The sequence below is a fragment of the Lactuca virosa genome, chromosome 3, assembly GCF_052849685.1.
Source record: "Lactuca virosa cultivar CGN04683 chromosome 3, Lactuca_virosa_CGN04683_v6, whole genome shotgun sequence".
In the NCBI taxonomy this organism is placed as follows: domain Eukaryota; kingdom Viridiplantae; phylum Streptophyta; class Magnoliopsida; order Asterales; family Asteraceae; genus Lactuca; species Lactuca virosa.
In genome coordinates this window covers 322,008,689-322,024,016 of record NC_136428.1, presented here as the reverse complement: position 1 = coordinate 322,024,016, position 15,328 = coordinate 322,008,689, and the positions used below count along the sequence as shown (strand labels likewise).

The 15,328-nt window shown below is 29.1% G+C and overlaps 1 protein-coding gene across 1 annotated transcript; it reads left to right on the top strand.

The window, feature by feature from the left end:
• The first annotated feature begins 1,111 nt into the window (after positions 1-1,111).
• LOC145164739 (uncharacterized) lies at positions 1,112-14,175 on the top strand. Its single transcript, XM_079083431.1, has 27 exons — positions 1,112-1,117; positions 2,146-2,292; positions 2,385-2,514; positions 2,623-2,651; positions 2,744-2,862; positions 2,947-3,074; positions 3,214-3,298; positions 3,382-3,526; positions 3,645-3,805; positions 3,881-4,001; positions 4,076-4,144; positions 4,406-4,474; positions 4,557-4,762; positions 4,824-4,839; positions 4,921-4,927; positions 6,872-7,064; positions 8,459-8,544; positions 8,648-8,716; positions 8,804-8,914; positions 9,019-9,180; positions 9,363-9,521; positions 9,618-10,053; positions 10,163-10,899; positions 10,992-11,090; positions 11,206-11,543; positions 11,634-12,360; positions 12,512-14,175. Exons 1-27 carry the CDS (start codon positions 1,112-1,114, stop codon positions 14,173-14,175), a joined length of 6,219 nt encoding a protein of 2,072 aa, XP_078939557.1.
• The last annotated feature ends 1,153 nt before the right edge of the window (positions 14,176-15,328 follow it).

Here is a 15,328-nt window from a genome sequence, read left to right as displayed (position 1 = left end):
AAACAATTTTCTTTAGCGATTAATTTATTTTTGTTGGATGATGTTTAGGTTACTTTTCTTTCTGAAAACATTTTATATCTAAAGAACACACTATTTATTGGCGAATATCAATTTAGTATCAAAATATATCCCCTATCCTAATAAATAAGTACATTGTGTCCACGTGTCAATCTCTCAGCAGGCCTAAATCGTTTTTTCCCGCTTATTTTCCTCATCAACATTTACGAAACTGCCCTGCATATCATATTCATATGCAGTCAAAGTCAATCAATAATTCCGAAAAATCTGCAACAATTAAAAGTATACGGAAAGATAATTATGCAGAAATCTTAATTTCAAATTTAAAAATCGTTCATATCCAATCCAATGCAAATATGGAAGTTTGTTTATTATAATTGGAAGGTAATTGTTACCCAGTCAATAAATCCCAAAAAATCTGCACCCAATAAAATCATACCGAAATATATAGCAGTATTCATTCTTTACGCTTCTATTTTCTTCGCCATTCTGCTTCAGAGAACTCCTTACAAACGGTATTCTTCTCTTCGTCTCTGTATCAGTTATAATTTCCTTGGTTTTATCATCGTTTGCTGCATATTCATTCTCCACGACAAGAACAAGTACAGAAGTATTAACCTGAATTCATGCATTTGTAAAAATTCCCATAGCTGCATATATTCTTCGTAGTTTTGATGTTTATGTACTTAATTCTTCCACTTTAAAAACTTTACAGTTTTACTGTTTACGTTATTTACATTTGACAATGAATTATTATACCAAAATTACTTACATACTTCGTTTTTTTATGTTTATGACATTTGTCATCATACTTTGTTACTCAAATTTTCATTAAAAGATTGTATTTTGAATGTATAAAGAACAGTCCCCGTGAAAGTACACAAATTATTTCACAGGCCATGTGAAAGTAGACAAATTATTTTCTGTTAATAGCATTGTACTTTCACATCACTTCATATAAAATCAATCTACTATTTAATAAATATCCTTTTGTAGTGACCAGAATGTGAAACTAAATAATCATTTTACTTTTACATTATAACAAATAATTTTATAATATTTATCAAACTCAGAAATTTTTTTACCTGATTTCATGGCGGTATGTATACCCTTTATTTTTGGAACATTTAAGAAGCCAACTGCAACTCAGGGAAAATTTAGCTTCGAATAGCCTGAAAATTAGAAAAAGAGAAAGAATAATCACACAATGAAGGAATAAATGTTGTCATGTTATCTAATTATAAGCTGCAGGGGCAATTTCGGTATAAATGTTGTGTTTCAATTGGTAATAAATATGATAATCACATAATGAAGGAATTCTGAAACAAATTTATTCTGTTATCTTATTTGCTATATTTCTACTAAATAGGAACCATTTTAGTATGTATTTGTATATATTCCATAATTGCATATATTAATTTACAAATATGCTATTTGCTAACATTTCTATATGGTGTCAATCGTTTTGCAGGAAATTAATATAGGTAAGAAAGTTTACCTAAAAAAGTATTTTCACTACTAATTCATGATATCTAACTTCTCATTACTATTTGTCATGTTATCTAATTCTAAGCTGCAGGGGCAATTTCGGTATAAATGTTGTGTTTCAATTGGTAATAAATATGATAATCACACAATGAAGGAATTCTGAAACAATTTTTTTCTGTTATCTTATTTGCTATATTTCTACTAAATAGGAAACATTTTAGTATGTATTTGTATATATTACATAATTGCATATATTAATTTACAAATATGTTATTTGATAACATTTCTATATGGTATCAATCGTTTTGCAGGAAATGAATATAGGGAAGAAAGTTTACCTAAGAAAGCATTTGCACTACTAATTCATGATATCTAACTTCTCATTACTATTTGTCATGTTATCTAATTCTAAGCTGCAGGGGCAATTTCGGTATAAATGTTGTGTTTCAATTGGTAATAAATATGATAATCACACAATGAAGGAATTCTGAAACAATTTTTTTCTGTTATCCTATTTGCTATATTTCTACTAAATAGGAACCATTTTAGTATTTATTTGTATATATTCCATAATTGCATATATTAATTTACAAATATGCTATTTGCTAACATTTCTATATTGTATCAATTGTTTTGCAGGAAATGAATATAGGGAAGAAAGTTTACCTAAAAAACATTGATCAAATTGATGATAATTCACACATCAAGATACGGGTGCTGAAAATGTGGAACTTTACCAAAAATAATAGTGTTTGTTCAATTGAAATGATCCTAATAGACGAGGAGGTTTGTTGTATTTCTTATTTTTATTGTAGCCCATTCAATATTACATATGTTGCAACAAACATTTACGAATTATTATTTATTTGATTGAACAGGGTACAAAATACCATTCTCGTGTCTTCAATCAGAATTTCTCCAGATTTGGTCATTTATTAAAAGAAAATGAAACTTATATAATTATAAAACCCAATATGGCGGCTGTTATTAGTGGTTTTAGTTATACAGGTCATAAGCAAACACTAACTTTGGATTGGAAAAGTATCCTAAAAAAATGTGACGACTTCTCAGGACCATTGAATGGATTTATGTTTCTTGATTTTAATTCAATCATAGAAAAACATGCCCACCGGACGCATTCTTTGGTTAGTTATTAAATTTTATTCCAATTACTTTTTTGACTTGTGTTCTTTATTATACATTTTTTTATTTTAATGTTTTAATATTAATGCAATAGTATAAATTGTGTTATACTTTTGTAGATGTTATTGGACAGATTATCTCAATTCGACCGCTTGAAACATCAAATCTTGTAGCATCCAAACATTATCTCAAACTCACACTTAGCAACCTAGAGTGAGTTTATATTATTTTTATTCCTTTATTATCTTTATTTAAATCATAATTTAATAGTATTAACTATTTTCATTGTTTATTTAGGTCTGTACATCTTAAGGTTACTATCTTTGGAACTCAAGCATACCAGCTGTCACAATACCTAAAAGATAACCCGACGGTTAATTGTGTTGTTAAAGTGATGCAGTTTGTAAAGCTTAAAATTTGGGATGGTTTGTATTCGCATATTATATATATATATATATATATATATATATATATATATATATATATATATATATATATATATATATATATATATATATATTGTTTTTGTATAATTGTTATTGATTTGGTATTTTACTTTTACAGGAGTTGGTCAAGCTAAAAGTCATTTTGAAGTAACCAAAATGTTCATAAATTCTGACATTGTTGAAATTAATGAGTACAAGAAAAAGTTAGTTTCTTTGATTTATGTTATTTGTTTAATTTACACTAACACAAATCCTATGATTTATCAATTTATTTTAAACATTACAGATTGAAAGTTGATCACAATGTTGGTAAATCTAAAAAAAGCATTACTTCACTCCAAAGCTACTCTTCTTCATATACTTCATATACAAATTACTTTAAGGGCACTTTCCCACTAAGAACAATTTGTAAGATCACAGAACCGCTGAAGGTACATTGGATTATTTGATATCCTTTTATTTTTTTTACAATATGTATTTTCGTAACTTTACATGCTATTAATTACAGGAAATGAAATTTTTGTTAGTTGCTTCAATCGTTAATATAAGACATGGTGGTATTATGAAGCATGCTACAAATGTGGAAAAAAAATAACTCCAGTTCCAACACCCAACCATTCCTATACTGACCCTGACAAAATTACAGAAACTGTTGTTGTTCAGTGTAAAGATCCAAGTTGCAACAATTCGGATTTTCATACAGTTATCAAGTAAACACTTTTATATTTATATTAATTGTTTCAAACTTTGTAGATAATTAATATTTATGTAATTGTTTTTTTAAGGTATATAATTCCAATCAACGTACAAGATGGTACTGGCACCATCGGATTGACTCTTTTTGATAGAGAATCAAAGAGGTTGTTAGATATAAGTGCATACGAGTTGAAAAAGATAAATGAAGCGGTATATTATATTATTCATATATTAATATCATAATACATTTAATTTGTTATAATTTAATAAAAATCTTCTTACAGGCTGGAGACAGTGATGCACTATTTCCAATGCAACTTAACGTGTTGAAAAACCGCAAGTTTTGTTTTCTTGTAGATATTACAAAATAAAATGTTAACAACTATAACGTGTTGAAAAACCGCAAGTTTTGTTTTCTTGTAGATATTACAAAATAAAATGTTAACAACTATAATAATATCTACACCATTCTCAAGCTTACAGAAGATGTATCCATTCTTCAGAATTGGAAAGTAAATTAGAACTTATGGTACAAAACATTTTAGGGTTCACCATTTATATTTGTTTACTATTTAAATACATAACGATTAACATATTTCCATTTAATTTTGTAGAGTATTGAGTCCGTCTCCTTAAATCAAGTGCCTTTGGAATCAGATGATGTTGTACAGCCTGTTCAAAAGGTTTTTCAATTTCTTTCATTAACTTTTTTTTATATTTAATTGTTCCAATTAAATACTTATTTTTTTTAAAAAAAAAATTTAGGATGTGATCTCACAAACAGATGAAACTTTTACACCATCAACAGTTGATAAATCAACCGCAACAAGTCCTAGCAAAATATCAACTGATTTGAAGCGCAACCTCCAAGACATTTATGACGTTGATTATGGAGATGATTTAAGTTCAACTAAGGCTAAAAGAAAATCAATCGGAGAGGAAACTCCACTCTTAATTCCAAAAGTGGAGAAGTGAGTTGGTTTTGGTTATATTACACATTTAATATATTTTGATATTTCTTTGGTTTTAAAGATATTTTGATTGTTTGGTATGCTTTTTATTTTAGGATATTTAGGATGTCAATTATTATTTGTTTTGGATATATTTGGATATTTTTATTGTTTTAAAGTGGACAAGTTAGTTGGAGATGGTTTTAACACACATTTAATATATTTTGATGTTTATTTGCTTTTAAAGATATTTTCATTGTTTGGTATTAATTTTATTTTTGGATATTTAGGATGTCAATTATTATAGGTTTATTGACGTATTAATGGATTATAAAAAAAACATTTGCACTACTAATTCATGATATCTAACTCGTCATTACTATTTGTCATGTTATCTAATTCTAAGCTGCAGGGGCAATTTCGGTATAAGTGTTGTGTTTCACATATGAAAAGCAAAATCACAACAACAATTATTCCAACACTTTTGACCATTTCAAGCAAAAAAAATGCCTTCATGAGGTCATTTATGTACTTACTGTTTATCTGTCTTACTTCATTTGCAATTCGAATCAATTCCATTGTATGGAAACGCATTTGGTGGGAAGCATGCACAAGATGGAAGAGCAAAAACTAATGTCCTTTCTTATTTGGGAGAGACAAACATATTAAACATGTTATGTTTTATGTAGTATTTTGTTTCCCTATTTAAATTAATGAAAGATACACTAATTAATATTACAAAAAGGAGTGTAGTAGACAAATGCAAAAAGTTAAAAACTATTGGCAGCATGAAGTCAAATTACATGCAATGAAAGTAATTAAAAGTAACAGCATGCTTATGAAGTCAAATTACATGCAACGAAAGTAATGAAAAGTTAAATCATGCTTTATCATTAAGTCATATTAATATACTTTAAATTTTTAATTTCTCTGTTTGCATCAAGTAGTTTCCAAACCACAATCCACCGTATAATGTTATAGCAAGAAGACAAAACAAGGATTGTTTAAAGGATATCACGGTAGACATGTTTATTGGAATGAAAAGGACACATCATGCATCTTTTGGAAACATGTTCACGTAGGTAAGTTTTTATGCAGTTTTTGAAGGACATATCTTTGATTTGTTCTTAATAAAATAATACATCCTAAATCAAGTCAAGCAAAAAGGAACAAGCATGGCAGACTTTTTTCCTTATTTCGTGTATCATATTCAAAAGTAAACAGAGAAAGCTGGGTTACAAATATAAGAATTTAACCATTCACGTGGGTAAGTTTTTATGCAGTTTTTGAAGGACATATCTTTGATTTGTTCTTAATAAAATAATACATCCTAAATCAAGTCAAGCAAAAAGGAACAAGCATGGCAGACTTTTTTCCTTATTTCGTGTATCATATTCAAAAGCAAACAGAGAAAGCTGGGTTACAAATATAAGAATTTAACCATTCACGTAAGTAAGTTTTTATGCAGTTTTTGAATGACATATGTTAGATTTGTTCTTAATAAAATAATACATCCTAAATCAAGTCAAGCAAAAAGGAACAAGCATGGCAGACTTTTTTCCTTATTTCGTGTATCATATTCAAAAGCAAACAGAGAAAGCTGGGTTTCAAACAGAAGAATTTAACTATTTTTTTTATTAAAGTCTTATGATCGTATGCATGTATTCATACAATAAAAATTATGAATTCTGAAACAAAACATACACATGGATTTCATAATACAGCGTATAACTTATTATGAATATTTATTTTACAGTGTTAATATCTCCCTTAGACCAAAACTGAATAATATAGCATTGTTTTTTAAGTAATCTGTATATTAATATATTCTGTTTTTTAGGTGATTTGTAATTAATTATACATTTCTCTCATGGTTGCACCATATATAGTATATGTATATCCTCTATAAATTTCGTATATTTAAATTATTGTTTCATAATTTTCGGTACTCCCTTATTAAATTCAAATCATATATTAAAATTTAATTGATTTGTAATATATTAAATCCCATAAAATCTGGAACATAAATTTATCCAATAAAAATTCAACAACAATAAATTCATAAAATCTGGGAGTATATTTTGAAGATATTATTATGTGAATAAGTTTATATCTCTAAATATACCTCAGAACGTGAAATCAATTATTTTGAAAATCCTCATTCGTCTTCTTTGTCTTTCAATTGCATCTGCGAATCTTATTTCCTCAAAGTTACAGCAATCTGCTTCATAGAAGTTCTATTCCTCATTTCAGTTCACACGTCAACTGGTTTTCATTTTAAAGCCTTCTTACTTCCTGCAAGATTTTCATATTCATATATCAGGTTAGTCTTTTGACTTTAGATTACATTGGTTTCTGTATGGATTTATTGTTGAACATTGAAAGTCAATCGATTTATTGGATTCCAATTCCATACTCATTTGCAACTAAATGTTGGAATGGAATTGAATTCCAATTCCAATCAAATTAAAGAAAAACTTCGATCAAAAGGCATCTTGACTAAGAAAATATTATCTACCTTGTAAAGATCCATCAAGTTGGTAAAGCTCTAATCTTTTGAAACAAGGTTTTTGAATCTCTTCATCTGTCACAAAATCTGCAAATACTGTAAAAAAGTGTTAAATCTTCTTAAACAGATGTCACAAACTGAAGTTTAATCAAAATATCTACATACTTGAAAAAAAAATGTGCTACCTCTTCTAAATAAACATTCATTCCTACTAAGTGTAACAAGCATACTCGAATAGATGTTGTGAATCAATAATCCATTTTTTATCATCACCACTTTTCGTATATCCAATGATTTTAACTTCATGGTTTCTATGGAGAACTAGGGTTTTACCCCCTCATATCATCCCAACGCAAAATTGGTTGAAATTGGGGAAAGAACAAATGGAAATGGAATAAGCCCTAGGTTGGAAATGACGATGATTACCGGTGATGCACATCAGGGAAGGAATTGAGGTAGGCAGTGGAATAAGGAGAGTCGGCGTTAGGATCGTCTATTCTCATCCTGACGGAGACTAAGTCGTATGATGAGAGGTCACTGTAGATGAAACCTTTACTTTTTCCGTTTCATGCGTTGTTGAACGAAATCGATGGTGGGTGAATCGAGTAAATAAGTTGAGGGTTAACCGGCGAGTGAGTGATAGGAGGACACTTACAGAAAGAGAAAGATAGATAGAATGAGTGATGAAGAACACGTCTGTAGAAGAGAGTTGTTGGGAGAGTATTGCGATTTCTTGACCCAGTTTCTTTCTGCATATACAAGACATGTGACGACTGACAGTGCGTGTGGGTATCGACTCTTATTTGGATCCGACCCCGACCCATATTTAGCTTTGGATCTGACTCCGACTCATGTTAACTTTAATATCTTTAATTAAATTCACTTTTACACAATATAACAAATATAAAATTTTGATTTTATATTATTTCAAATTTTAAAAAGATTTCAACTGACTTATTTTTAAACAAAATAATACATGACTAAATTAATATTTGGAGATTTACAAAACCATTGTATTAAACAAATTAAAAAAATTATATATTCTTATTGTACCGTTTTTGTCAATACTTAACAAAAATACTTAAATATACTACAAATTCACATTATACATATTTGTTTCTTATATAAATATTATATAAACTACTAATTTTATATTTCTTAAATATTTTAATTTTTATAGTAATCTCATTTATCTCTTAACGTTGCAGACATACAATGCATTCCCTTTCTTCTAAAAAGACTACAAAATTAAATACTTCAACAACTACAGCGGTTAATACTTCAATAAAAAAAGGTAACTTTTCAAATAAATTTACATTATTATTATTATTTCTTATTTATTAACTAACATTAAATTTATTTAAATAACTAACACATTTATTAACATAAAAAAATAGATAAATTGTCAAGTTCTTCCTCCGCTGCAAATCAATTTTCTTCAAAATTGGTAATCGATGTTTACAAAGGTACGTTTATTTATTCAATTGTATTATATAATCATATTATTTACCTAATTTCACATTTCATATCCTATCCTATGTGTTCTTATGCAGAAAACAACAATAACATGTACCACATGCAAGCCCGAGAGAAAAGAAGACAAACAAAAATATATTTGGAAAATAAAAGATCGAAGAAAATGAAAACAACATTGAACGTTCCAAGTATATTTGGAAAATAAACCTATTATTATTTTATATTCTATGTTTTACTATTACTTTGTTTTCTACATGTCTTTACAAGTTTTATAAGTTGTTGCTATTTGCAGATCAATCAACCAACATTGTTGGTGAAACTCAAAATGTCAATTCATTTACTTCACCTAGAATGCATAATACAACCATACAATACTCTCCTTCCTTTACAGATGTTAGAACTCCGTTATCTAACATTACAAATGTTAAAAATCCGTTATCTAACATTGGAAATGGTAATTATTTATTGTTTTTAAAATATACTATTATCTATTTTGTATATAACATATATATATATATATATATATATATATATATATTATACTTTTTTTGGTCAGATAACATCAGTTTTGATAAATATGCCACTTCCAAGTTACCAAACATTCAAATGAAATGACATCAAAAAATGCATCTACAGTAACGACTTCTTCATCATCAATCAAGTTAAATCCAGGATGTCATAAATTAAAAACGAAGACGATACATTTATCCCCTATCCCATTGATTGATTTGACAGAAGATGTAGAAAATATACATCAAGTGAACAATGAAAATCTTATAGTTGGTATCTCAAATGGTAATCAAAAAATAATATATATTTTACATTTCAAATACTATGTTGTATATACTTATAAAATTCATTGATATTTTATTCAACGCTTTTATTTTACAGAATATTTGGATCATGGTGATCAAAATGTTGTATGTCAAACATGTCGTGCAAAGTTATGGAGAAATGAATCCATTAGAGGTAAAGAAAAGGGGAACACAAATTATTCATTATGTTGTGCTTACGGCAAAGTTCAACTTCCAGATTTAAAGAAAGCACCCCCGACTTATGAAAGAATGTTCCGAAATATGGATTCAAAAAGCAAACACTTCATGAAAAACATTCGACGTTACAATTCAATGTTTTCTTTTACGTCGATGGGTGGTAAAATTGATTCTTCAATCAATAGAGGAAACGCCCCATACATTTTCAGATTGGGTGGTCAAAATTATCATAGTATTGGAAGTCTTTTACCAGCAAAAGGATCGGAACCAAAATTCTCTCAGTTATACATTTATGACACTGACAACGAAATTACAAATAGACAAAGATGTTTTCGGTATTTTTTCAAACTTCTTATTCATAATTTATTATTATTATTATTAATATATATATATATATATATATATATATATTACTAATATTATGTATAATTTTATTTATTTTAGTGGGGAAAAGGATCAATCAACATCAATTGATAGTGATATTATTGAAGATATTAAGGTGATGTTGGATTCAAATAATGTCTTGGTTAGATCTTATAGGATGGTAAGAGATACTTTTCAGAAAAATCCAGAAGTTGATATGAAATTACGACTTATCGGGAGAAGGGAGCAAGATGGAAGAACATATAACCTACCGACTGCTTCTGAGGTTGCTGCTTTAATTATTGGTGACATTTCTGATTCAATCGAAATGAGGGATATCGTCGTTCAAACAAAAAATGGTTCTCTACAACGTATCAGTGAATTGCATCCTTCGTACCTTCGTCTCCAATATCCATTGCTATTTCCATATGGGGATGATGGTTACAGTGTTGACATTCTTCATAGAGGTGTGTCATTTACGACCGACAGCAAGCGTGCGAAATGTACAATGAGAGAATATTTCGCTTATAGGATTCAAGACAGAGATCATTCGTTCTCTCTCATACTTAATTCAAAAAGGTTGTTTCAACAGTTTTTGGTAGATGCCTATACTATGATGGAAACAGAGAGATTGTACTACATACGTAGGCAACAACATGTTCTTAGATGTGATTCTTATGAAAATTTACGTAACCAAAAAGCTCAAGGAACGAATGATATCTCGAATGTCGGCCAACGTGTCATATTACCTTCGTCCTTTACCGGTGGTGCACGCTATATGCTGCAAACTATTTGGACGCCATGTCACTATGTAAATGGTTTGGATATCCTGATTTCTTCATAACCTTTACGTGTCATCCCAAATGGCCTGAGATTAAAAGGTTTCTTAAGGATACTTCACTTCAACCAGAAGACAGGCCTGATATACTATGTAGGTTGTTCAAGATCAAGCTTGATGCATTCATTAAAGACTTAAGTGAGAATCAAATTTTCGGCAAAGTTCAAGCATGTAATTAAAACTATATTTTTTAATTTTTTATAAAACATTGATCTTATTATTATATTTTAAATATGTTTTTAAAATCTAATTACATTTTCTTTTTTTTTGGCAAATTCTTTTACAGATGTTTATACCATTGAATTTCAAAAAATAGGTTTTCCGCATAGTCATATATGTCTATTCATGCATTCTGACAACAAGCTACCAACTGTTGAATATATCGATCCGATAATTTCAGCAGAGATACCAGACAGAATTGAAGATCCTGAATTGTATTCACTTGTGAATGAGTTTATGATTCATGGTCCATGTGGAGCTGAAAATATGAATTGTCCATGCATGGTGGATAAAAGGTGTTCTAAAAACTTTCCAAAACAATTCTGTAATCATTCGTCTGTTGATCAGAATGGTTTTCCGTTATATAGGCGAAGAAACGATGGTCATTTTGTTGAAAAATCAGGTGTAAGGTTGGATAATAGAAATGTTGTTCCATACAACAAATATCTATTGAAAAGATACTAGGCACATATTAATATTGAATGGTGCAATCAGGGATCTTCTATAAAGTATTTGTTTAAATACATAAATAAGGGTCCTGATAGAGCTACAGTTGCTGTTGTACCAACCAACAATGAATGTGAAAATAATGATGCGGTCGATGAAATAGCTGAATATTACGATTGTAGATATTTATCAGCATGTGAAGCATCATGGCGAATTTTTAAATATGATGTTCATTGCAGATATCCTTCTGTTGTCAGACTACCTTTTCATCTTCCTAATCAACAGCAGATTGTATATGGCGAAGACGATGATATTGATGATGTTCTTGACAAACCTTCTGTTGCGGCTTCAAAGTTCACATCTTGGATGGAGTGTAATGCAATCGACAGTGAAGCACGAAAACTCACATATGTTGAATTTCCTACAAAGTTTGTTTGGATATTAAATGGTCGGTTTTGGAAGCGAAGGAAAGTAGGAAAAGCCATCGGTAGAATTCATTCGGTTTCACCTAAACTAGGTGAAGCATATTTCTTAAGGATTCTTTTAAATAAAGTAAAAGGTCCAACATCATTTGATGAAATTTGCACGGTAAATGGTGAAACACATTCTTCTTTTAGAGATGCTTGTTATGCACTCGGGCTATTAGATGATGATAAGGAATACATTAAGGCAATTAAAGAAGCAAGTCATTCTGGATCTGGTTTTTATCTACGCTTCTTATTTGCTACATTGTTGATGTGTAATAGTATGTCTAAACCAGAGGTCGTTTGGGAAAGTACATGGGAATATCTGCAGGTATTACATTTTTTTCTTATTTTTTATTTAAATTAATTTCTTTTTATTATTCAACACCCATTAAATAATTAGTAATAAAATTATTAAATATCGAACACATATTTTATTAATTATTTAATATTTTCGTGCAGAATTGTCACTCGGTGTAGATGAACTTAAAAACTTAACTTTGTTCGAAATAGAACAAATTTTACTTCGAAACAACTCTACTCTCAAAAACTTCAAAAACATGCCATACCCAGATGTTGAATCTGTTTCTTCTTCAAACAATCGACTTATCACCGAGGAGCTAGATTACGACATTCTCGTTATAAAGAATGACTATGATCGTATGTTTCTTGCATTAACAAATGAGCAACGTAACATTTTTCTAAACATCATGAGTGATATTCAAGAAAATAAAGGAGGTGTCTTCTTTGTTTACGGTTATGGTGGAACGGGTAAAACTTTTTTATGGAAAACAATATCTGCAGCAATTAGATCTGAAGGTAATATTGTCTTAAATGTTGCTTCAAGCGGTATTGCTTCCTTATTATTACCCGGTGGTAGAACAGCACACTCTCGATTTATAGTTCCATTTGAACTTACAGAGGATTCTTTTTGTAAAATAAATCCAGATGGTGAGTTGGCTAGCTTAATAAGAAAAACCTCTTTAATAATTTGGGATGAAGCACCTATGGTCCATAAGCATGCATTTGAAGCTTTAGATCGAACTTTGAAGGATTTGTTAAGGTGCGGAAATTCAACCATCTCAAATATTCCATTTGGAGGGAAAGTTATTGTCTTTGGAGGAGATTTTAGACAGATTCTACCTGTTGTTCCGGGTGGCAGTAAACAGAACATTGTAAATGCTTCTTTGAGTTCTTCATATTTATGGCAACATTGCAAAGTCCATAGATTAACAAAAAACATGAGGCTAACTGTTGGAAGGGATCAATCTGATATAGGAAAAATAAGAGATTTTGCAAATTGGCTATTGGATATAGGAGAAGGCAAACTTGGTGGTCCGAACGACGGTGAAACAATTATCGATATTTCGGATGATATTCTCATTAATGATTCACTTGATCCTATAGGTTCCTTAATTGAGTTTGTATATCCTTCAATTTTAGAGAACTATAGTGATATAAATTATTTCCAAGAAAGAGCGATACTTGCTCCAAAAAATGAAGTTGTCGAGGAAATAAACGACCGTTTGCTTAAGAAGTTTCCAGGAGATGAAGTTGAATATTTAAGTTCAGACAGCATATGTGAATCCGAATTTGTCCATGATCAATTTGATGCAAATTTATACTCTCCTGATGTATTAAATGGTCTCAAAGTATCCGGTTTACCAAATCATAAGTTAGTTTTAAAAATTGGTGTTCCAGTAATGTTACTGAGAAATATTGATCAGAAAAACGGCTTATGTAATGGCACAAGACTACAGGTGTTATCATTGGGTAAACGTGTTATTGAGGCACGTATAATAACTGGAACTAATATTGGAAACCGGACTTTTATTCCAAAAATGTCTTTAACTCCATCAGAAAAAAAGATTCCCTTCAAATTCACAAGAAGACAATTTCCTTTGGCCGTATGTTTTGTAATGACTATTAATAAAAGTCAAGGACAATCGTTATCAAAGGTTGGTTTGTTTTTGAAAGATCCAGTTTTTTCACATGGACAATTGTATGTTGCCTTATCTAGAGTTCAAAGCAGAGAGGGATTAAAATTATTAATTTTAGATAAAGATGACAAACTCACAAATAAAACTTCCAATGTTGTTTATAAGAAAGTTTTTCGAAATTTGTAGCCAACTTTTTTGTAGCATATTTTATTCATTTTTAGCAAATCACACTTAATCTATCATATTACTTTATTTATTTATAATTACGTATTGTTGTATTTTATGTTAATTTCATTACACACATTGGTAATGCATCATCTACGTATGTCCAACAAGAATCATCCACCAAAAATAAGGGTTTTCAAAAATCTTTATTTCTAATTAAATACTTACCATTAAATTTGTAATTAAATATTTATAAATCAAAATTTTATTGAAAAATGCGATATTACAAATTTTATAAGTTATCAAAATTAATGAAATATTATTTTATTAAATAATTCATTTTTAAATTCAATTAAAAATCGACACCCGTAGGTTCCACGGGTTTTAACCTAATTTATAGTATATTAGGATACAATTTTCAATGGAATGTCCAAATTTTTTTGTCCAAAAACAAACATTCACGTATCTACTCCAATGTTTCATCGGCCGTTCAAATAAATTTTAAGGTGTTCAAAAATATGTTGTATCGAATCTGTTTTTTGAAAACAATTATTTAATTTTATATAAATCTATTTTGAAAATAATTATTTAATTATTTGTCAGATTTATATAAATGAATAGCAACAAAAGTAGACATAGGAACCTAACCTTACTTTTGCTTAGCATCAACACTATTATAACCATTCTTTTAAAGAAAGTAAACAATCTTCCTATTGAACCACGCCATTTTCAATCTTATCATTTCTTAGTTTTTTATTTCTTTTCAGATCTAAAAGTATTATTAAATACTTTATTTCTTTTTATCTTATTTCCTCAAATATTAGAAATAAAAAATACATGTGGATACATTAAATAAATTAAAATAATAAAAGCCTCCAACCGTATATATTATAAGAAATACAAAAATAAAAAAAATAAAATGATTCTTTTGAGATCACATAAAATTTATGATTACTTTAAAAAACAAACAAAACATTAAATTTTTAGTACAAATCTCATAAACCCAAAAAGAGAGATTTAAGGTGTGTGTCTACTATTTTCAGTAGTAGAGACAGATTTAGATAGTGGCAGCTTTGGTTGTAAGGAAGAAGAGGGTGTTGGCATATCAGTGAATTTATCATATTATTTGTATACATCCTCAATTCTAACATATCATACAATCATAGTTTATACA

What these genes read in the sequence shown, in the direction of transcription:
- LOC145164739 (XM_079083431.1), top strand. An exon ending in TTGTACAGCCTGTTCAAAAG is followed by an intron (nt 4,475 to 4,556) that starts GTTTTTCAATTT and finishes AAAAAAATTTAG; the next exon opens with GATGTGATCTCACAAACAGA. An exon ending in TAATACTTCAATAAAAAAAG is followed by an intron (nt 8,545 to 8,647) that starts GTAACTTTTCAA and finishes ATAAAAAAATAG; the next exon opens with ATAAATTGTCAAGTTCTTCC.